Source organism: Anneissia japonica, unplaced genomic scaffold (assembly GCF_011630105.1).
Source record: "Anneissia japonica isolate Jap-2015-1 unplaced genomic scaffold, ASM1163010v1 scaffold4988_len2956909_cov206, whole genome shotgun sequence".
Taxonomy (NCBI): Eukaryota; Metazoa; Echinodermata; class Crinoidea; order Comatulida; family Comatulidae; genus Anneissia; species Anneissia japonica.
This window is the reverse complement of record NW_022696345.1, coordinates 2,452,227-2,473,682: the sequence shown is the minus strand read 5'-3', so window position 1 is coordinate 2,473,682 and position 21,456 is coordinate 2,452,227. Positions and strand designations below refer to the sequence as shown.

At 33.7% G+C, this 21,456-nt stretch overlaps 2 protein-coding genes across 2 annotated transcripts in view; both read right to left on the bottom strand.

The window, feature by feature from the left end:
• Positions 1-16,279, bottom strand: part of LOC117101866 (dynein heavy chain 8, axonemal-like) — a 36,303-nt gene extending 20,024 nt beyond the window's left edge. The window contains 31 exon segments of the mRNA XM_033241981.1: positions 487-843; positions 1,068-1,174; positions 1,297-1,633; positions 1,957-2,131; positions 2,133-2,452; positions 2,969-3,109; positions 3,323-3,564; positions 3,773-4,019; positions 4,119-4,280; positions 4,542-4,676; positions 5,504-5,698; positions 6,335-6,522; positions 6,952-7,130; positions 7,486-7,658; positions 7,963-8,187; positions 8,894-9,055; positions 9,725-9,829; positions 9,940-10,042; positions 10,427-10,590; positions 10,738-10,891; positions 11,178-11,377; positions 11,797-12,037; positions 12,282-12,583; positions 12,727-12,840; positions 13,120-13,400; positions 13,655-13,781; positions 14,338-14,534; positions 14,977-15,157; positions 15,250-15,352; positions 15,665-15,851; positions 16,118-16,279. Of these exon segments, the coding sequence (XP_033097872.1) occupies positions 487-843; positions 1,068-1,174; positions 1,297-1,633; positions 1,957-2,131; positions 2,133-2,452; positions 2,969-3,109; positions 3,323-3,564; positions 3,773-4,019; positions 4,119-4,280; positions 4,542-4,676; positions 5,504-5,698; positions 6,335-6,522; positions 6,952-7,130; positions 7,486-7,658; positions 7,963-8,187; positions 8,894-9,055; positions 9,725-9,829; positions 9,940-10,042; positions 10,427-10,590; positions 10,738-10,891; positions 11,178-11,377; positions 11,797-12,037; positions 12,282-12,583; positions 12,727-12,840; positions 13,120-13,400; positions 13,655-13,781; positions 14,338-14,534; positions 14,977-15,157; positions 15,250-15,352; positions 15,665-15,851; positions 16,118-16,250 (5,937 nt within the window). The 5' untranslated portion in view covers positions 16,251-16,279.
• Positions 16,280-16,438: 159 nt separating this feature from the next.
• Positions 16,439-21,298, bottom strand: LOC117101908 (dynein heavy chain 5, axonemal-like). The gene is made up of 8 exons (XM_033242023.1): positions 21,143-21,298; positions 20,281-20,529; positions 19,772-19,969; positions 18,963-19,039; positions 18,343-18,436; positions 18,051-18,170; positions 16,795-16,930; positions 16,439-16,668 (listed from the first exon to the last, which is right to left on the bottom strand). The coding sequence occupies exons 1-8, from the start codon at positions 21,296-21,298 to the stop codon at positions 16,439-16,441; spliced, it is 1,260 nt and encodes a 419-aa protein (XP_033097914.1).
• Positions 21,299-21,456: the final 158 nt, after the last annotated feature.

The window sequence follows — 21,456 nt, the reverse complement described above, 5'->3', positions numbered from 1 at the left end:
GCTCAAAAGATATATTTAGGGTTCTGTTTAACAGAGTTAATTGTACAAAAAATGGTTTCATTTATCGTTTAGCCTTTATAATACAATGTTACATGAAGATCCTACTATCGATATATATTCCATCAAAATTTAAGTTCATTTAAAACCAGTTTTATATACATGTGCATGCATTTACATAATTGATCTGATTGGGTTTGGCCTGGGGATGAGTGTGTGGGGGTTTGTGTGTGTGTGTCACTTGTGACCCTGTTTCTTTTTTGTGTGTTTTTCTATTTATATCTTTGTTATATTTATATGCTTGTAAATATTTTAAGACATCCTATTATTGGCAAGTGATTGCTGTTGGATGTGGTTTTTGAAATAAAGAATAAATAAAGAATAAAGAATAAAGGTCTCAAACTCTTAATAGGATATGCCTTAGACTAACTGTATCCAGTTATTTTCATTCTGTAAGTGGCAATTTATGAGATATTTGATGCTACATACCAGTTCGTATATTTTTGGGGCATCAAGATCAGCATCATCTGGTTCCTCTCCAGTTGGTTCTGGAGCATCTCTGAGGAAGTCTACCAAGTAAGGTTCATCCATCAACTGATTACCCATGTCCTCACCAAGCTGTTCCTTTGTTATTCTAGCAAGAGCATTCAAGAACCAGTTCTTGTCTTCAAAGTTAGTGAAGCGATCAGCAATCACTCTAGAACATTCATGCTTCCATAATGCTAGCAATGTTTTGGAGTCTTGGCATTCATCACCTTCTATGTGCAGCATCCCTTCCCAGATACGGGATAAATCACGCAAGTTGAATATGTAGTGGAATTTGGCTGGAGTCGGAAGCATTTTCACCTTTGATCAAAGTTTAGAAAATAAATTTTAGATTAATTAACTTTCTAACAGCTGAAAAATATAAACCTATTTGTGCTTTATGATCATAAACTGTTGTCTCTCCATATCTACTTGCTGTACCTTAAATTAAATATGAAACATGGGTTGTTATTCAAATATCTTAATAAATAGTTTGTAATATATTATAATAATCCAGTTGTTAATACAGCGTATCTTCATTATACCTTGGTAGCTTGCCATAGAACCCTTGTAGTAGCAACAAGACTTTTGGCTAATGCAACAACTTCATCATTGAAGCGTGATGAACAGAAGTAACCACAACCAATTATTCCTGCAAAGATTGGTTAGTCATCAATCAATAAATAAGCTACAAATTCTGTAATAATGCTGAGTTAAGCAAAAATTGTGATTAAATTCAACAGAAAACAATTTATATTGATCAATTCTCCCTACCAAATATTTTGTCAATAGATGCATTTGAGGGCAGAGTGCAGTTGAATACTGAGAAACAGCGTTTAAGTCTTTCTGGGATATCATTTCTGCCACCACCTGGTTGGATCATGGCTGCTATGAACTGGATATCTGCAATATGAGTAAAATCACCAGGTTTCTCCAGGTTATAGAACCCATCCATCTCCATCATCTGTCTGACGATCTCATTGGTCACCTGATCTCCCCATTCATTGATGATTGGCATGTTGATGTCATCTACAAAGACGGTCATCTTACGTCCAGCTGGCGGACCGTAAGTGCTACCCATACGCTTGTCAACATAACTCTCAATTGTTCTCTGTAACATCAATTATTTTTACTATCTTTAAGACATCATACAAGGAGGTCAGTGTTTATGCAAAGTTTACATTTCAAACATCAGCATTCTTTATTAGTATGAATGGAAGCAACTTGAGATGATCCCACATATTTTTAGTACAGTGTAAACGGGAATAGTCTTTAGCATCACAAAAATGCTTCTTCTGGCATGGCAGTGTTTAATTCATGTAATTATTGTTTATTTTTATAGTACAAATGCAGCAATACATGTCGTGGTTTAGACTTTTTACATTTAATTTTTTCCAACTTGGCAATGATAATCAAATAATAAGAAAACCTCACCTGAAACATAAGAGGTGTAGTTGCTGATGAGAAGTTGAAGCTCTTGCCCATGTGTCTGTCAGGATCATACTTGCTCATGTAGCCTTTGATCATGACTGTCTTTGCTGTCCCTTGTTCACCAATCAACAATACAGCCTATTTGCAGAAGTATACAATAAAGTTTTATTTCATGTTATATCCCTCTGATGGTGAGTCTTGTATGCGATTTAATTTTTAAATAAGGTACTGAAAATTTTAAATGTTCAAACTGACCTTTGCTATCCACAACATATTCAAATATAGTGTGGCCACTGTCTTCTGGCAAATGGGGGTAATTCAGATTGCTTTCATGAGCTAGCATAAAATTCTGCATCTTTTCTCGGTCATCAAGTTCAAGCAAAGCTCCAAGACTCCACATCAATGAAAAGATGAAGAGTTTCTCCAGGTAGGGAGCTGGCAGGGCGCTGTGATCATGCTCCTCTTTTACAGGTAGTAACCCAACCAGTAGATCAATTGCCTACAAGATTAGGTTATGTCAAAATCACTTAATATAGTCCTCATACTTTCTAATAAGTACTGAGGCAATAGTTAATTTATCTTTAGATATATCATTAGTGACACATTCTTTTATATTTTTTTGTGGCTAGTGATATAAAGGATACTCTGTGGCCTATGCACTAAACCATCAAGTTTATGAATATTATATATTACTGTATTTTCTTTAGAATCAACTATTAACAATAAATTTTGTCTAACAATACTGTACAAGTAAATTTCATGATGTACAGTTTTATAAATCATAACTTGTATCTGATAGACATTTGGATGCTTTCTACTGTATTTAAAATGCCTAAAGCTAGGTTTACACTAGACATGATAATGACACGACGGCATATAATTGTGTAGTTTGTATTCTTCAACACTGTGCGCATCTGCATTGTGTCGTTGTCGTGTCATAATTGTGCCTAGTGTAAATGTAGCTTAAGTTGGCACTGCTACATAAAAAATGAAAATATAAATAAATCACCCTTACTTGTTTAATGTAGTTACATTGTAATAGAACCATCTTAGGGTTCAAGTTCAGTAAGACATAGTTAAACAAATCATCAAAGATCTTGTCAAACAGATCTTGGAGCACTGCTGCTTCAGATGGGTTCTGTTTTATCAACCAGCTCTGGTGATTAAAAAAAGAGCATGTTAACACCCGTCAAAATGCTTATATCTCATCACTGACATATATTTATCTATTCATTTATTCAACTTTCATTCTGGATGGTACGCTCAATGCAAAGGCACTGGTTTTCATTGTGGTCCAGATACAATTTACATAAAAAATAAAAAAGGTATAAATTGATAAAGAAATTGTTGATAGTTGTGAGATGCTAACCTGTGATATGGGTCTCCAATCCAAGACAGATGAGCTCATGTAAACCATTCCATTCCTGGAGACCGTAGCTGGAGAAGCATTGTCAATGTTGTGCACCTCAAACACTACCTTACAATTGGGAGCCATGGGAATACGATCACCATTAGCCAGGGTCAGAGTTTTGTTATCATCTAATACACTGTTTAAATTCTCAATCCAAATTGCATCTACTGGGCCATCTAAGACAATCCAAATATGATCCGCTGTGAGAAATAAAATTCAATTAAAAATGAGAAAAAACTATTAACAATTTGGAAATTTCCATCCAATTGAAATTAAAAATTATTCATAAAATTTCTAGAAACTCTAAATATCAAGAAAATGATTTAACAATTCATACAGAAAAAAAAAAAGATTATAGAATTCTGATCTATTTATGTTTCATTCATTCAATATGCAGCATCACTTTACATTTTTTAGCTTTCAAGGTCTTTCTCCATAGTGTAGAAAAGATGCCATCAGTCCAATCATTGGTTGCCACATCTAATCTACCAAACATCTGAGGTGCAGTAATAGCCTTTGGATTCATACGCATCTCCTTGTGCAGGGCTCCACAATCTCCCATAGCCTTCATCAAGATGTTGATACAGCATGTCTTGCCGGCCCCTGATGGGCCTAGTGCCATCATACCATGACGTACACGTTGGGTCTCAAACAACTGAATAGTAATAATTATAATTTTTTTTTTAGCGTCAGACAAGAGTTAATTACTGTATTAATGTTCATTTACTAATAAATGACACACAATGCTGGTTACCTGAACAACTTTTAGATTCCAAGCAGGGTGGTTGACTAAGCCTGCAGCATCTACTTGGCCTGCAACAGCTGCTTGTAGTTCTTCATACGTAGCATTATCCAATTGGATTCCAGGAAATAAATCACTGATGAGACTCAAGAATAGTGGTTCATCTTCATCAACCTATGTCAAAGGTTATAAATATTCATTAATTTGTAATAAACATTATTCACAAAATATTATTTTTTAACTACATTTTTTCGGGTATGGAATTGAAGTGAATACAATAACAAACATACTAAGATTTTTACAGCACTACATCCAAAATAAAAACAATAAAGCAAAAAATGTCTAAATATACATTGTTCTATTGTATAAAAAGAAATAAGCCTAATAAGCCAATCTACAATCTGCTAAATTAATAATGTTTCTGTAATTGGTTACCAATTTCGAGAGATTCATGTCTCGAAGCACTCTCATCACAATAGTTGCTTCACTCTCAGATGGTCTAGCTCGCTTCTGAGCTCCTAATGTTCTCAGCACAGACAGTATGTTACGTAACCCAAAATCATAATGAACCTGAAAGATAAAATACAACATTAATAACCAAAAATGCATTAAGATATGAATGCCATTTCAACATTAGCTGATAAACCACTTCAACATTTTAAAGTAATAAATAAATATCTTTTAATTTATTTACACTAAATGACAGTATTTGGCAGAGCCAAGCCAAAGGAGGAATAAGTCGAAATTTAAAAAATTGAGTTTTGTACATATTATGAAACTAGACATTAACATCTTCAAAATGCAAAAAAAATCACTTTGATATGACAGTTTATGGCGAAGTTATGGGTTAGGATACATGGTAAGTGTATTTTGAGAAAACTGGCTTTGAAAATCGCTTATCAGTTTACTGTGATCGCATTTTTTGAAGGTGCCTGTACATCTCTCCATAGCAACGGGTATTTATTCTACACAGAATTGGTTAAAAACTTGGCACAACTGTTTATTTATTATATTAATGTATTTGTTCCAAATTTGGATCCATTTTTTTTTGGATAAATTGAATAAAACTAACATTGACTTAAGACAAGCATCTGTAGTCAAGATAAAGTTCTATTAATGTTTTTTCATCAAATTGAGACGAGCATGTACTATTGCAATTAGGCCTACATGCAAAATTTCTCACAGCATCTAATTGTTTAGTTAAGAATTGGTAGTCATTATCTTTGTTGCCACCATCGGCAACAAAATTCTCATCTTCTGAAGATAGATGTAAATGCAAGTCTTCATCGATGGGCCTAGGCATAGGCCCTTGGTTCGTACAACCACCGTTAGGAAGAGTACAGGAGGAGCAGTAGCAGTGCCGCAGGCGCTATCATGTTATAAATATTGAAACATACCTGTTTGGTCAGTTGTTCTTCACATAGCTTGTACAGGGTGAAAAATTTCTGGGCTAGCAAAACATTCTCTTGGAAACCACAACTGGCCAGCTTGACTCTCATAATGATTTGACGATCAGGAACCATCATGGCAACAGTACGAAACTGAATCTTTAGGTTCTCGGGTAATTCTTGACGACCAGCATATCCAGGGTTCTTGATGAGGAAAAAAATGTCATTACTGAGGCAGTATAATACTAATTAAAATTTGGGTAGCATTATTTTAATCTGAACGGAATACACAATAAAATGTGCTTTTATTACATGGTTATCACAGCAAACATTCAATACAATTCAGTTTTGTTCACTGCTGCAAATGCCATCAGGGGCCAATCTGCAAAAATTACATTGCACGTGCACACATTGCCATTAAAATGTTGTTCTAAAACATAATACTACTTTTGCGGTTGTTGCTTCTGGTAAATGCAGTAGATGACTTTCATCATTCTTACTGTTTGTGAGTGTTCTCATCTTCCTGTTTTAGCATCAATTTTTGATTTAATGCTTTGGTGCCAGTTTCTTGGTCAGATGGAACACAGCACCCCCACTCCCCAAAATAATAACAGTGCTCTCACCCTTCTGCACAACAGCATCCTTACCTACACAATAATCCTTATTTGCAGAAGTTGACTATCAATTAATATTATCTGGTCTGTTTGGTTGGGTGCTGGCTTTGAGTTCTTCATTCCTTGTTTTTCCGATTACAATTTGTCCACTTGTTTTGGCGGTATAAATGCATAAACTTTAACCTTAAACTAGGAAAGTAATCATGAAATGGAAATATGAACTCACCATTGTTAAAAAGATACCAAATTCTGGATTAAGTGACACAACATCACCATCAGTGAATATGAATTCTGTTTTGCGATCCTTCTTTGCACCAAGTACAATAGCAATCTGCTGAGCAGCCACAGAAAGCACAGGTAGCTCAATCCTGTTGAATTCATCAAAACATCCCCAACTACCAGACTGGGCAAGGCCTTACCAAACAATCATAAAGAAATGAAGGATAAGTTTACTAGTTTATTATTCATAAATTCAAGCTAGATTTATCATTGAAATATTTATTCTTTGAATGTAGAAAAAAAAAAGCAAAATTAATTTCACTTGCCTACGGGGAATCTGTATGTTACTTTGCACAAACTAAACACCGACACCAACTTTAGCAAAGATATATAACTCAAACATTAATATTATTTGGTAAATGTTCTCTATAGGTCAATTTAAGCAATCTATATAAACACAGCAGATATGTTTTCACCTTTGCATCTACTACAAGAAACAATAAAGTAATAACTTACATGACCCAATTTTTTTCCAGTACCGACAATGATTGGTCCATGTGGTTTCAAAAATATCATCACATCAATAAGGAAAACATTTCTTTAAAGACAATTTTATATATTTACCTTTATAGATTCTTCCTAAGCCCCTATAATCCATCTGATCAGAGCAGTTAAAGACAACTACATATTTGCCCAAGGCTTTACCCATGTCTTTAGTAGTTTCTGTCTTGCCTGTACCAGCTGGTCCCGCTGGGGCACCTCCCATGCTCATACCAAGGGCCTGAGCTAATGTGATGTAACATCTGAACAAGAGACATTTATAATGTAAAAAAGGCAAAACAAATTAGAACATATCAACTAACAATAACAGCAACAACTGAACTGTTTTAAATCGGCCATGTGAACTATCTATTTAAAAGAATGTAGTAAATAATTATGAGTACCAAAGAATTCAAAAGAAGGCTGCTCATGACACCATGATAAAATCCTTGAAGGACATCAAATGACAGTCACAAGTGAAAACATAGTGCAAACTCATTTACAGTATCATAGAGGATGATCAATTGATGGATTGACTGAATGATTGAATATTTTAAGTAGAAACATGCAAGAAATTTGCTTCATCATGAACTCACACAAGACTTAAGATAAGCTTACCTGTCTGTTAGTGGAGTAATAACCAGTCTGTCTGTACACCCTAAGAATTCATTTTGATAGATGAAGTCAACATCTGTAATTGATACAATACACTGATCTGTGTCCTCTTTGAAATAAAATCGTGCCTGCTTTAACCACTCAAAATCCAATGGATTGCGTATGTGCATATTTACCTATTTATATAGTATCAAAAACAAAGGAGTTAATTCCATAACTTAATTTTTAAAAATGTGACAAATTTCAATGAATTATTCAACAAAAGAATTCCTTGAAGTTGAAGAAGAGCATATGTTTCTGTTTGGGAAAAAGGTTTAGTAGCTGAGAGGATTTTTCTGTTTGGGGAGTGTATCTATTAGACCTCTTAGTGTTTTATCTAAATATTCTCATTTTACTTCAAGTCTGTAAATGTCAGTGATGTCTAGCTTTGTTAAATAGCAGTAAATTTATATTTTCAAAAATATTACAATATCAACTTACAAGATCGTTGAATATGTCTCTCTGATGTACATGTATTGTAACCAACGTCTCGTATTTGATCCTCTCAACTTTGGTCAATTCATGGGTAGTCTGCTCAATGAGTGTATTGAGAAGTTCAAGGAATTTGATATTGGTAGCTTGCATAACCTTACGGTCAGACCGAGCCAAGGTTAACGCTTCCTCAGCATCACGGGTCCATAGCATTTGAATCCCCAGCAGACCAACCTATTATACAAACACTATCTTATTCAATATATTGACTTGATTTTTATGCCCATTGTTTATGTTCCATGGAATAAAACTGACATAATGACAACATATTGTTAAAGATGTATTGTTCCATGCTAAATACCAAAAGATCATAAAAATATTTTTTGAAATTAACTTGAAAGTAACATAAAAGTTATCAACTTGAACATAGTAATTAGTGTATTTTAAAAATGTCTACCCATCCTAATAATTTTTATGCACAAGTTAATAATTTGTATGGTATTGCAATATGAACAAGTTTATTTCAAAATTATTTATGATTTTTTGACATTAGCAAGGGACAATACATCTTTAAATATTGTTTGATAACAAAATTGAGAATGTTTTCATAAGAGCATAATAAAAACTAATGAACACACACAATTGCACATACAACAATTATATAGATTTTAAATGGTCAATACTTTAATATTTAGTAGGTATGTTTTCTATACAGAAGTAATCTATATATATTTGAATAAACACCCCGGCGTTTTGTTAGTTTAGTCATTTACAAGAAAATTATTTGAGAGAAGCATTTATTCTAAATAAGGCTCTAACGTGGCCTTTATTCAAAGTGGGGCGTTTATTTGAATTAATACGGTATATGAATGTATTATTCAAATATATTAAGTATACAGACTTGAATACAAGATCACAATCGAACCTTTACAGTACTTACTTGTGCAATGTAATTGTTGAGAAAATTAAGCAAGTCAAAGGATGGGTCATTGACTACTCGGTACCCATCTCTAATGACACCGTGCAATGATGACATCTGATTAGCAAGTAGTTCCCCTAGCCAGCTTTCTACATTACCTTTAGCCATTACAACCTTCTCCAACTGAAATCATAATTCAGAAATATGTACTTTTTAATTTCTCGGAAAATAGAGTAAGTGTATTTACCTATTTGTATTCTGTATTTGTAAGGATGGTTGCCACCGCTTTTATGTATCACTATATCACACCCCACATCAGTAACCTTTATACAAGAGCATCATAAATATTATCAATATAATACATGATTTTCTAACAACAATTATACTTCTAGTACTCCATGAACATTAAATATCAGGAATTATTTTGTTCTTTATTGGGGTCCGAAATTATGGTCCAAGCTTTCTGATGACCTAAAAAATATATAAGCACACACTGAACAGTTTTATATACCACCTTAAGAAGATTTTGGTCTCTGTATATGGCAATTAATAATAACATTTTTCTGTACCTTCCTTTCATTACTATTACAAATATAATGTGTCTGGTCATGTATTTTATAAAAACGTATTTAAAACCTGGATAGGAATTATTATACTTTTATTGATGAATAAAAAGTAAATACCAATACTTTTATTGGTATATAATTTCTTTGAATTTACAGTTTTGATAAAACATAAGTTCTAAATGGTACCGGTCATTTGTTCAACTTTTTTGTAAAAGGTTTATTACTTTATTGTATTGAAATAAAGAATATTTGATTTGAAAAAAAAAAATGATTAAACTTTACTCACCGGAATGGTTTCTCCTTCTCTAGATATGACAGAAACAATACGATCATACTCCTTAGGGTGAAACCCAACTTCATTTACATTCTCAAAGATACCAAGTAGATGAGACTATTTGAAAAGAAACAATTAAATGGTTATATGGTTCTTCATACGTTCATAAAAAATTTTGTGCCACTTTAGATAAAGGGTTTATATACAAGATGAAAGATTGTACTTACTTGAATTGTATGGGAGTCAGATGCCTGTCCCAAAATCTCCAATAAAGCAGGATCAGAAACAAAGAAAAACCGAGGAAACACTAGACGTTTCTTCTCCAAATACCTACACAATAAATTAGTTATGATATCAGAATTTTGCTTTTACAAAAGAGATGCAGAATGAAGGACGAATATGAAGATCAACCTGTTACAGACATTGGAATTAAAAATACATGCTAAGAGCAAGGGAAGATAGAAAGATAGAGACCAAGCAATCAAGCGATTTTAATCTTCTAGAAAATAAATTAACAATTACATCTTAAGTAAGCTGTATACCCATTAAAATTAAAATGATCAGTTACTAGGTGATGTATAGTATAAAAATGACTAATAAAGTAAAGTTTGGATCAAGTCAGTTGAATTTCATTATATTATATATTTACATGCCTTCACCTACCGTAGCTTCTTTATGTGACACATTTTAGAACAATTAGGATGTGTGATTTACCCTGTGAGTGATTTTTGACAGATCTCTAACTGTTCAAGCAAATGAGGCAGAAGTTGGCCAAGCGTCTCATCTCCTACACAGCATATAACCACATTATCATTCTCATGGGCTCGCTGCATTATCTTCACCCATGATTTATCAATGTTCGAGAAACGCTTTGCTTCCTAGTGGAACAAAAACATGTTAAGAATTTGAGTATAAGTAGTAAAAATCATTTTTAATGATAGTCATCTATACATTTCATTATATATTGAGAGTCTTGGGTTGTTTATGTTCAGTATATTCTATTTATAAATCATTGTAGAACTCACTTGTGGTAGTTGTTTAGCAATATCTCCACCCACAAACACAGCTTCTAGATACACCCAGAGGTTCTGCACTATTAACCAATTTTCAATGATATCAGAAGAATTTGATAATTTCTGAACCCAAGACTGGATGTCCTTCTTGAAGGGAGCATTGTACCTAAAATACAAAAGCAACTTTATTTATTTATTTTCACTTTATTATTTCAGGTTTACTTTTTCAAGTTCAACAAGGACTTGAAACAGCTGGTTCTGAGGAGGCTACAGTGGAGAAATTGATTAGAATTATGCCTCATTCAGTAATGACTTTGATTTGATATAATTCTAATCATAAATACAATACATCATGATTATTATTACATCATGATGTGCTAATTGACCAATACAAAGGCCTTGTAAATTCGCTGACTATAGATTTAATTAAAATAAAGATTGTGTATGTTTACCTGTTACTTAGTAATGATCCTAAAACCATTAAGCTGTCCTCCATGAGGGCAACTATCTCTGAGGTTTCACCACCTTTTAGGAGCAGCTCACCACGAGTCTTGAATGGAGCAAAGCTCAGCGTTTGAGAACTCCACTCTGCAACCACTTGGGCTAGCTTCGCTTCAATATCTTTCTCTTTAACAGCTGAGATACAAATATCCTGTAATATACATAATAACATACAATAATATTTTGCATGCAATAATCTAACCTTCACCTTTGTATAATTTATACTAGTATATGATACACAACTCGGCTGTTCCGTGGCAAAACAACGTAACTTGAAATTTTGAATTTTGGAGAAAAACAAAGTTGAAATTTGTGTGTTTGTAACTTTGCAATATATTCTCGTAGCCTTTTAAATTTTGCAGCAGTTACAATGTTCTGTCTCGGGACGGCCGAACAATACTAAGTGTTTATTACAGAATCAATAATAATGATATTGTTGAAAATAATGTATTATTTATACATGTAAATGTTGCACAGATTATGCACTTGTCAAATAGGACACAAGAAAAACCGAATTAATCATCTTCGTAAATTGATGCAAATTTAGTGTGTTGGTAGATTAGTACTAACCTCAATATCTTCTTTATTCTCAAGAAGTGGTGCTTCCATGATATTCCTCAATGCAAATGAGTCGTTATCAATCTCAAATACATGTCCTGTAACATTGGTGATGCGTTGCCAGTGGCGATCTTTCATTGCCTTATTTGCCATCAGTTCAAGCAAAGGGCAGGATTCACTGAAGTCATCAATCTTCTTCTTCAAATCCAGGAAAGCTTGCCAATCTTTTAATCCTTTGGGAAGCTTCCGACATCTTATTTAAAAAAAAGGGTATTATATTCAAGATTTGTTTTTTTGTTTTTTTTTTCAAATTACATTATTATTTATTTATTACTTTCATTTACCTATTAAGGTATAGTATACACAATTCACAACAGTAGTGAAACATTTGAAATAGTTCTTAAATTTAACTTGCAGTGATAGTACTACTGTACAGTAAGTCATGCAAGTGTGATTTAATTTATTTTTAGTTATGAAATAACAACAAACTACTCTACCTGTTTTGAAAGTCCATCAGTTCACTATTAATTTTCTCAATATCTACTTCACTCCATAAAATATCATAGTATCCATTGATGCCATCAATGACTGAGTTATATAATCCATACAGCTTGTTCAGTAGGTTAAGTTCCTTCTTGGTCTTAGCAAGGAATGGGTATTCAGTAGTTTGGAGGCCAAACAATTCTTCACCACCGGAGTAGGTTTGATACTTGCGCCAGAGTTCATCAAATCGACTTTGATATACTTGTAGTCGGTCACTGGCCTCTTGAGGAGCAATGCCATCTGCCATTGGTCCATTCTGGCAAAGATTTAATTGATAATCACAAATTCATGTTTTGTACAGCAATTATTCAAGGGTGATTTTGAATTAGGAACTTTATTGTATATAACTTACGAAATTCAATTTCATTATTTGTTAACTACTATAGTTTGTAAACTTACAATTTCATAATCACCCTCAAATGTGTCTACACTATTAACAAACACTTCAACCGATTGTAAAAGGTCTGCCTTAAATGTTGGCTGGATTCTCACAAGCTCTGACTGCACTTTGACCTGTGAACAAACCAATAATACATCATTAAATTTCTAGTACTTAGCATGAAGAAAGCAACACATGCTTGGCTTTCATGCATTGATATCTAAACAAAGCAACACAATGCAAATGGCTTTCAAGCTATACTCTCAATGGTAAGTGTATATGGTAATATGCATTTTTAATAGCATAAAGTAATCATAAAAAAATAAACTAAACAAACTAAAGTTACTTTACCATAGATGTATTTGCCAAACCCCTCAAAAACAATATTATTTTTGAATGATGATTGAACTTACAGCTTGTCGAGCAAGTTTTTGGAAAGAGTAGCGTAATGTGTCAACACGCTCAATCTCTTCTCGTGGTACTGATACTTGGAACTTTTGAAGCAAGTTGTAGGCTTCCTGTAAAGATTCAATATTAATGTATATTTATAATAGAGCCAGTTTCCACTAACTAAATAACACTCATGATGTTTTAACTTTTGAAGCAAGTTGTAGGCTTCTTATAGAGATCAAATTCTTACCAAACATGGTCTTCCATGCTTTTGCCTCAATCAATAATGCCAACTTGATAGGTTCTAGAGTTTAGAAAAATACACTATTAGTGGTAACAGAGATGGTGGTAGTTAAAGTTGGGGTGCTGACAGTGATGATGGCAAAGTGGTATTGTAGCAGATGAAGAGTATAGTATATTACAAATAGTAGCAGTTAGTGCATCTTAACATAGATGATCTGTTTCAATTCTTATCCCGGTTCATAAAAAAAAATACAGAGCATTTGCTTATAAATGATGACTGTACTGAAGGTAAATATCACCATTTTACATGCTTACCTGTTGTTAGTTCAATACATCCAACTCTTAATGTAGGATCAAGTTCCTCAATGCATTGTTCTAGGTCTTGATAGTGCAAAATTTCTGCCTTCCATTCAGACAGAATTGGCTCAGTTTTCAGGAAATTCTACAAATTATATTATGTATTAAAAGTTAATATATTCATCTTCCCTATTTTTAAGCCTTGTCCTTACTAAAAAGAAAAACCTATGTTTCTGATTCATTCAGGCAAAGTCTGTTGATGGTAGTTAAAAACTAAATGTTAGTTAATGTGTCTACAAGTGCATCGTGGCGGTAGGAATAGCTTTCCACTGTGACGAAAATTCTTCTACCATGAAAGTTTGTTGTAAATGATGATTATGGATAATAATAAATATAAATCTCTATGATCATACTTGATGATAATTTTTATGTAAAGATGGTAATCCTCATGACATGAAATTAATGGTTACAACTTTAGAATGACACTGACACTTATAATCAACATGAAAACTGATGATGACGATGATGATAGTACAATATTGGTGATGAATGATTTCCTTAGTCATCTTAGAATGCTTAAATTGTCACAAGAGAAAAATATATAACTATCACATGGGTTGTCATCACAATACAAATACAAATCCACTTAAAATATGGAAATAATCATGAAAAAAGCACAGGTATTAAACTTGATAGCATACATCAACAGATTCTTTTCTGTCTTGTTCCCATAGGAATTGGTAGTTGGTGAACATCTCAATTGATTCCTGTACAAGTGGTCTTGTTTGTGTAATTGCATTACTCAGCATCATCACTAGCTTCAGTATATCCTTATGTTCTGTGATGCTCTTGTAGTAATTCCTTAATGTGTTGGCTGCAATCAGCTTTGGCTCACCATCTAAAAAAAACCCCCAATTTTATTACTATCATCATAAATGACACAATTGGCAGGATGTTCACAAATGCAGAATACAGCAATTTTGCAGCATCATTACTACCTGGTATATTTAGGAAGCGGCAGCTCTCAAATACAACAGCTCTTAATAAAGAAAACACAAATCAGCAGTTCTTAAGGGGTTCTTAAAGGAACATGTGGCAATCAGTTTGCTTTTTAAAGGTACTATTTTGCCTAAACATCACAGCACCTAATTGTGAGTACATCAACTATCACCTAAGGTGCCTAATATTTCACATCAGCCGTACACTATTAAACAACTAATTTGTTTGATATACACATGGTACCATTTTAACACAATAAAATAAGATGGAATTTTTAATTGGCTGTTTGAAACTAACATTGATAAACGTTGTTGTCTAACAACTGTGACTATTCAGCTCACCTGGCAACTGATGATTAGCTCCAGCCCTTCGATGTTGTTTGTCTGTAGACTTTTCTGATATAGCAGAAGCCGGTTTAAATCGCTTCTGACCCCACTGCGCTATATTACGACTAACATCTAGCACATAGTTTGTGACTTTATGTACGGATTGTTGGATATCATCTAGACTTGGCTGCATCACCTGAAATGGGAAAAACATATTCCTGTTAACCAACCAATCAATCAAGTACCGTAAACACTTTTGTATCCATAAGTGGAATAGTATTCACTCACCACATTTGGTATTTCAAGGGCAACTTGGCCTTGAAAAAAGGGATTATTTTTCTTGTGTGACTTGTTGCTAGAACCATATGATCTTGAGCCACCACTAATGGACCTGGAAAATATAATGAATAACAGGTACAATATGACATAATATAATAAAATGACAACAAACGTCCTGAAAAAGTAATTAAAAAAACTGGTGTATTTGCAAAGAATATTTTTCACCTAATAACATTATTAATAAAGCTGTAGAATTTTAATAGTTTCATCTTATAAGGCACACATATCCATCTTGGAAAGCTGCTCACTGAGCAAACTTCATTTACAAAAAGCAGCTTTTTCCTACATCACTTTTGTTATTGAACTCTGTATGTGAATTCTGCAAAGGGAAAATGATGTAAATGAGAAAATGGCAACAACGTACGGTGAAAAGAAGACTCTTTTCTTGATAGCATCTAGTGAGTTTCTTGTTGCCTTCAGGATGGCTTCCAGATTGCGGTGATTGAAGTGGAGTGTGAGCTCTTTACAATCTTCTTGCAGCTGTTGCTCTTCCTCAATACTCTCTGCTACAGCTGATTGAGACTCAGAATCTGATTCAGATCCCTCATTTCCTAGTGGCAAAACGTAACACATTTAATAATAGAAAAAACAAAGCATAGAGTAATCATACAATTACAAGCTTTATTTATTATCATTTTTAGATATGAAGGGAAAGATTTGAGTTTAGAAGAAATTCTGGCATTTGTTGTAAAATTTGAATCCAGGATCCTGGGTTGGACAACAAGTATCTGAACAATCATAAGTTAAAAACTCCTAACATGAAGTACTTTGAGTAAAAACTTAATTACAATAACCAACAATCTGATGATAAACCCACCTTCTTCACTAGCTGGCTCTTCAACTTGTTCTTCTAGTAAACGATTGAAGCAATCACCAAAGCCTGCCTTATGAGCCTTGTCTATAAACACATTGATTAGCTCAGTAACCGAGTCTTCTATTCTCATACTCATCTTGTATAATTCAGCAGCACAGCTTTCACAATGTTTCTATCATCAAATGGTTTAAGCACTGTAAATATCACACTTCTGACTTTCTAAATGACTTGCATAAGAACAGCTGCAGTCACACTGTATGTTAGTATTTAGCAGCAGAATACACAATGATTGAAATGCTGATAAATTATTAGTATCCTATAGATCTATACTTGTGATCTACTCTTTTTATAGTCAATTCCCATTACCTTCAACATATCACAATTATTCCTGAGTTTTTCTTGGGATAGACAAATAACATTGGCAGCAGATGGCACCTCTAACTCAAGTTTATGCATACATTCTGCTTCCCTGATCACTTGTAGCAGCATGGGATCAAAGTTCACTAGAAGCACATTGGTTTCTGGATGTCTGACTAACAAAGATGCTTGTAGGCCTAGTGAAAAATACATTGAAGTATTATTTGAACAATACAACAACAAGCAACTACTGATTATGGTAATGGCAATGTACAAAAACAGAAAGGGAAATATAAATTTACACAGATTGTCAAGTACAGTACCTGTCTTTACAACATCAACCTGTTTCACCCACGCTCTGTGATACAGCAACTCAAACTCCATAAGAACAGATGCCATTCTGTTATAATTGCGGATGATACGTTTAGCTTCAGGACTCTTCATTATGTTAACTTCCACCTAAAAAATGACAAAATTAATTCAAACAGCACACAGATTAATAATAATAATAGTGCTTGTTTCCACCTGGCAGCACCATCCTCAATTTAGATGTAAAGCGTACAACAGAAGAAACTAAACAAAATACACATATTCACTATCTTTATAATGGCCCTGTCACACCTTGACGATTTAGACAGCGTATGCCAAACGTATCAAAATTTCTGTAAAACATTAGCATATGCTGAACTATCGATGCTTTTTTTTTTAACTTTGGGCGCATTCATAGCGAATTCATAACGTATTGGACGTATAAATAACGTATTAGTAAATTATGTAGAACGTTTTGATTACTTATAGAAAACTTGCACGAACAAATGCTCAGCGTGTTGCCGGCATTCACAACTTATGCCCAGCGATAGTCTACCTAATGCACAGCGTGCGGCAGTGTATCGCCGATTATTACGTGACGTAGCCTATAAAAGGGCTGCCGCTCGTGGATTCAAATCATAACCGCACTAGACATCGCAATATCAAAATCACCGTATTGACATCACCACATTTTAATATACTTATTCCCCTAAACGCTGCCAATACGCCATGTATGTGATAACTGTAAGTTTTGTGGTCGTTTAGAACTTGTCAAATACATCAAAATATGTCAATATACGTTGGAGATAAGTTTGTTATAAGTTACATACAAGTTTGAAGCACGTTACTCATAGGTTAGAAATACGTTTTGACTTTTGAGTAACTTACAAGTAATGTGAGTCAACGATCGCTTAAGTTACCTACAACGTATGGCCCGGGTATGCAGAACGCACGAACCATACGCTGGCATACGTCGAAAAGTTTTGGACAGAAGTAGGTGGACAGAATTATTGTATGTAAAATTTTTGGCCAAGCCCATGTGGTGCTGGACACAGGCTCCTGATATCTTTATTCCGAATAATTCTTTTCCTCCAAATTTGAATTATTATTATTATTTCAAGTAGAGATTATAAACACATTTTTCCCAAACAAGAACATTGAACTAGATGAAGCACATTACAAATTTTAATTTACGGATCAATTTCAAAGAAGCAGTTAGTAAGAAAATGCTCAAAACTGTATATCAAAATATAACATCATTTACAGTTACCTTGATAACATCCATGGGCTGCTGTATGCGTCTAAACAGCTGTCTAGCCCATGATATTTTTCCTGATACTGGTGGCATGTCTCTTGGTACTGGAGGATCTTCTTTGTTCTTCTGATACAACTGATAAACAAAATTATAACTTGTGTAGATTAGAATAACGTTAATTTCATTTTTTCATTTGTATCAGACCAAAAGAGAACTGATGGACTTTGCACATAAAAATTGTGAGACAGACACAACTATTAAGGTTGGTCATAATTACTGTCTGGTACTTCTAACAAGGTGATCTTACCTTCCGTATCGTCTCTAGCTCAAATCCAAAATGGTGCAGTATTACGGCGTATTTCTCCTCAATATTCAAATGCGAAATATTTAATCTCTCAAATCTAGATTTAAATGCAATACATCCAAAAAAAGGGAAAATATATATATTAAATCACAATGCAATTATTAAAACCAAATAGCCAAATCCTTTTTACTGTCCTACCTACTTAAAACTTGGGAGGGAGGCAGACTGACAGATAATAGTTACAGTATTTTACATTAAAAGACCCTTAACAACAGGGCAGAAAGTGTGTCAACAACTCTTGCCATAACTCAGTTTTAAATGTAAAGCACATAAAGGAAACTTTCTTGTTTTATGCAATATATAAGACTAATATTTTCATTATTATTAATGTTAGCAAGATGTCTTTATAGAACATGACTATTACCTAATACAATGTGCATATAAAATTTGTATTGTCATTGCATCTATAATACATTGGACTGCATTCATATTCAAGTGTCAAATAACTATAGTAATATTTGAAGGCTGTGAATTGTATAGCAACATTTTTTTTTTGTAAACCCAAGACCCTGAGATTTATGAGAAGGCAAGCATTTTAACCACCAAACTACACCTCCACATACCGTCTTAGAAGCGTGAGAGCTTGCACAGATGAAGATATTTTGCTAAAGCAGCTATCCAAGAACCCTTGAAGCATACACTAGTCAGAGGAAACAAAGGCACATGTTATTACAACTATTACAATTAGCAATAAGTTTCAACGTGAAACATACTAATGTAAATTGCATGCATTTTACATTAATTTTTAATATTTATGTATTACAATATACAGTATTTGGTTAAACACAAACTTTAAAACAAAATTTGTTAATAAATTATACAAACAAAATTTATTGACAAAAAAGAAGATCATATACTAAAAAAAAAAAAAAAAAATTAAATATATGATCTTAAATATTGTATATTATTAATAAAAACATATATTTCCCAAAGCATGGATAGCTTATTTCTATTTTGTAAACCAGGAATATCCCTGTTGATAAATATCGTTGTACAAATCATCACAAAATCTACATGCAAGAGTACACGAGAGAGCAGCTTAGCTCAGTCAGCTAATCTGGTAGTGAAGATCTCTAGGTCTCCGGTTCAATTCCCATCGTTGCCTCTCCTTGTGTTTCAGCTAGAGGGCTGAAATACAAGTTACAATAGTGCACTGTCTTTCGAATGAGATGTTTAAGCCGTTGGTCCTGTGTGCATTATGGCCCATGTGCACGTTAAAGAACGCAGTACACTCTTTGGAAAAGAGATGGGGATTGTCTCCCGGTGTACTGCCCAATCACCACCAGAAGGACTCCACTGGAAATAAGTCTTCTTCTAGACTTTTGTGGGCTATCCTTAGTGTTTACACCATATACAATTCTCTGCAACTTACCTCTAAGTCATATACAGACTTCTTAAATTCATCATAATCCATGTCAAAGTCTATTTTACGGTGGTCCAGAATATCATAAGGTTTCTTCTTAATGTTGGCATAGATAACTTGGAACTTATTTGCCAATGGGTCTATACCCTCAATACGGGTTGTGGTCAACACAGAGAACATCTCAATTGTATTAACCACATCAATTATCTGGGAAGTCAATAAATTATTCATTACATCAATCAATCACATATTTCTATCCTAATTACAAATAAGCAATAACATAAAATCAGAATCGGTATTTGTGCATGCAATTTGGAAATAAACCACCATTTATAATAACATTCATACAAAAGGGCAGCAATTAACAATCAATAACACTAACAATACTTAATAATTTGTTAATAAATTATACAAACAAAATCTTCATACTTATATATCTTATCATCACACTAAGCTAATACATAAATATCCACCACATTAGTATTTAAGCATTTATACTTGAGCATCAGTTTAAATACCTTTTCACATCTCTTGCAGAATGCTTCAAATTTTCCAAATATGTACATCTCAGAAAACTCAAATGGACGCTCCCCTGGTATTTCATCAATCTTTTTCTTGGTCTTTTGAAAGCTTTTCTGATATTCTTTGTACAGCTGCATTGACGCCTTCAGTTTTCCAATAAGTGGTGCACAAGGTTGGTCCCAAATACGATCCATTCCATTGTTTGTAATGAAATGTTTGCATGCTGTAACCATTTGATTGGTGACCTGAATTGACAGAATAATTTAATGGTGATAATGTTGATAACAGTGCTGATTACATTCTGTCTCTTATACACATCTAGATGTGTATAAGAGACAGGCTTTCTACTTTGTGCATTATGCTTATAACATTAAATTAACCAAATAATGATCATTTCTAGAATATCAATAAGTACTGCAACAGTGCAAAAACACCAGGTGAAGAGCTAGTAACAGAACTATATGGCAATAAAAGAAATGACAACAGCACTTTTAAGAGTAAGTTGTATAAAATTTACTCCCTAGCTTTCGTCTACACAGTGGACTTCATCAGGAGATTGATGGACGTGGCTACATTATTTATTCATCAGGACTATATGAGTAACATCAATAATACATCAGTGCATAAATACCAGATGAAAAGCCAGCAACAGGACTGGAATGGGTACACCAAAACTACATCCTTGCATAACACCAAATAGAGACCTAGCAGCATGTTTGGATTAATTACATCAACAAATTATTGGTAAATAAAAGCAGGAAGGAGTGCTATCATAAACAGGTGGACAGAACATACTTTAAATTATGTGTCACTTGGCTTAAACAGGATATTTATACCATTTATAATATTATATTTCACCTTGAGAACCTTGCTCTTAGCAGCATTCAGTGTACTGATGACCATCTTGCAATGTTTACTCTTAACCTGATCCAAGATGGAGTTGAAGCGAGCCATCAACAAACGCCAATGCTCAAGCTCAGCAAGAGGTCCTGTGTCGTCAGCTTCCTTCCTCATTTGTTCACTCTCTGTTAGAACCTATTAAAATATTTTAGTTCAATAAATTTTTATACAAATAATCAGTTCTAGATGTATTGACCACCCAGGGGTGAATCCAGAGATGTTCAAAGGGGGGAGGGGTTGAAAGTGGGGCCGATCGAGACAACACTACCTAC

What these genes read in the sequence shown, in the direction of transcription:
- LOC117101908 (XM_033242023.1), bottom strand. Translation starts at nt 21,298, where the DNA reads ATGAGGAAGGAAGCTGACGACACAGGACCTCTTGCTGAGCTTGAGCAT. An exon ending in AGCTAGAGACGATACGGAAG is followed by an intron (nt 18,171 to 18,342) that starts GTAAGATCACCT and finishes TTTGTTTATCAG; the next exon opens with TTGTATCAGAAGAACAAAGA. An exon ending in GGTTGATGTTGTAAAGACAG is followed by an intron (nt 16,669 to 16,794) that starts GTACTGTACTTG and finishes ATTTTTCACTAG; the next exon opens with GCCTACAAGCATCTTTGTTA.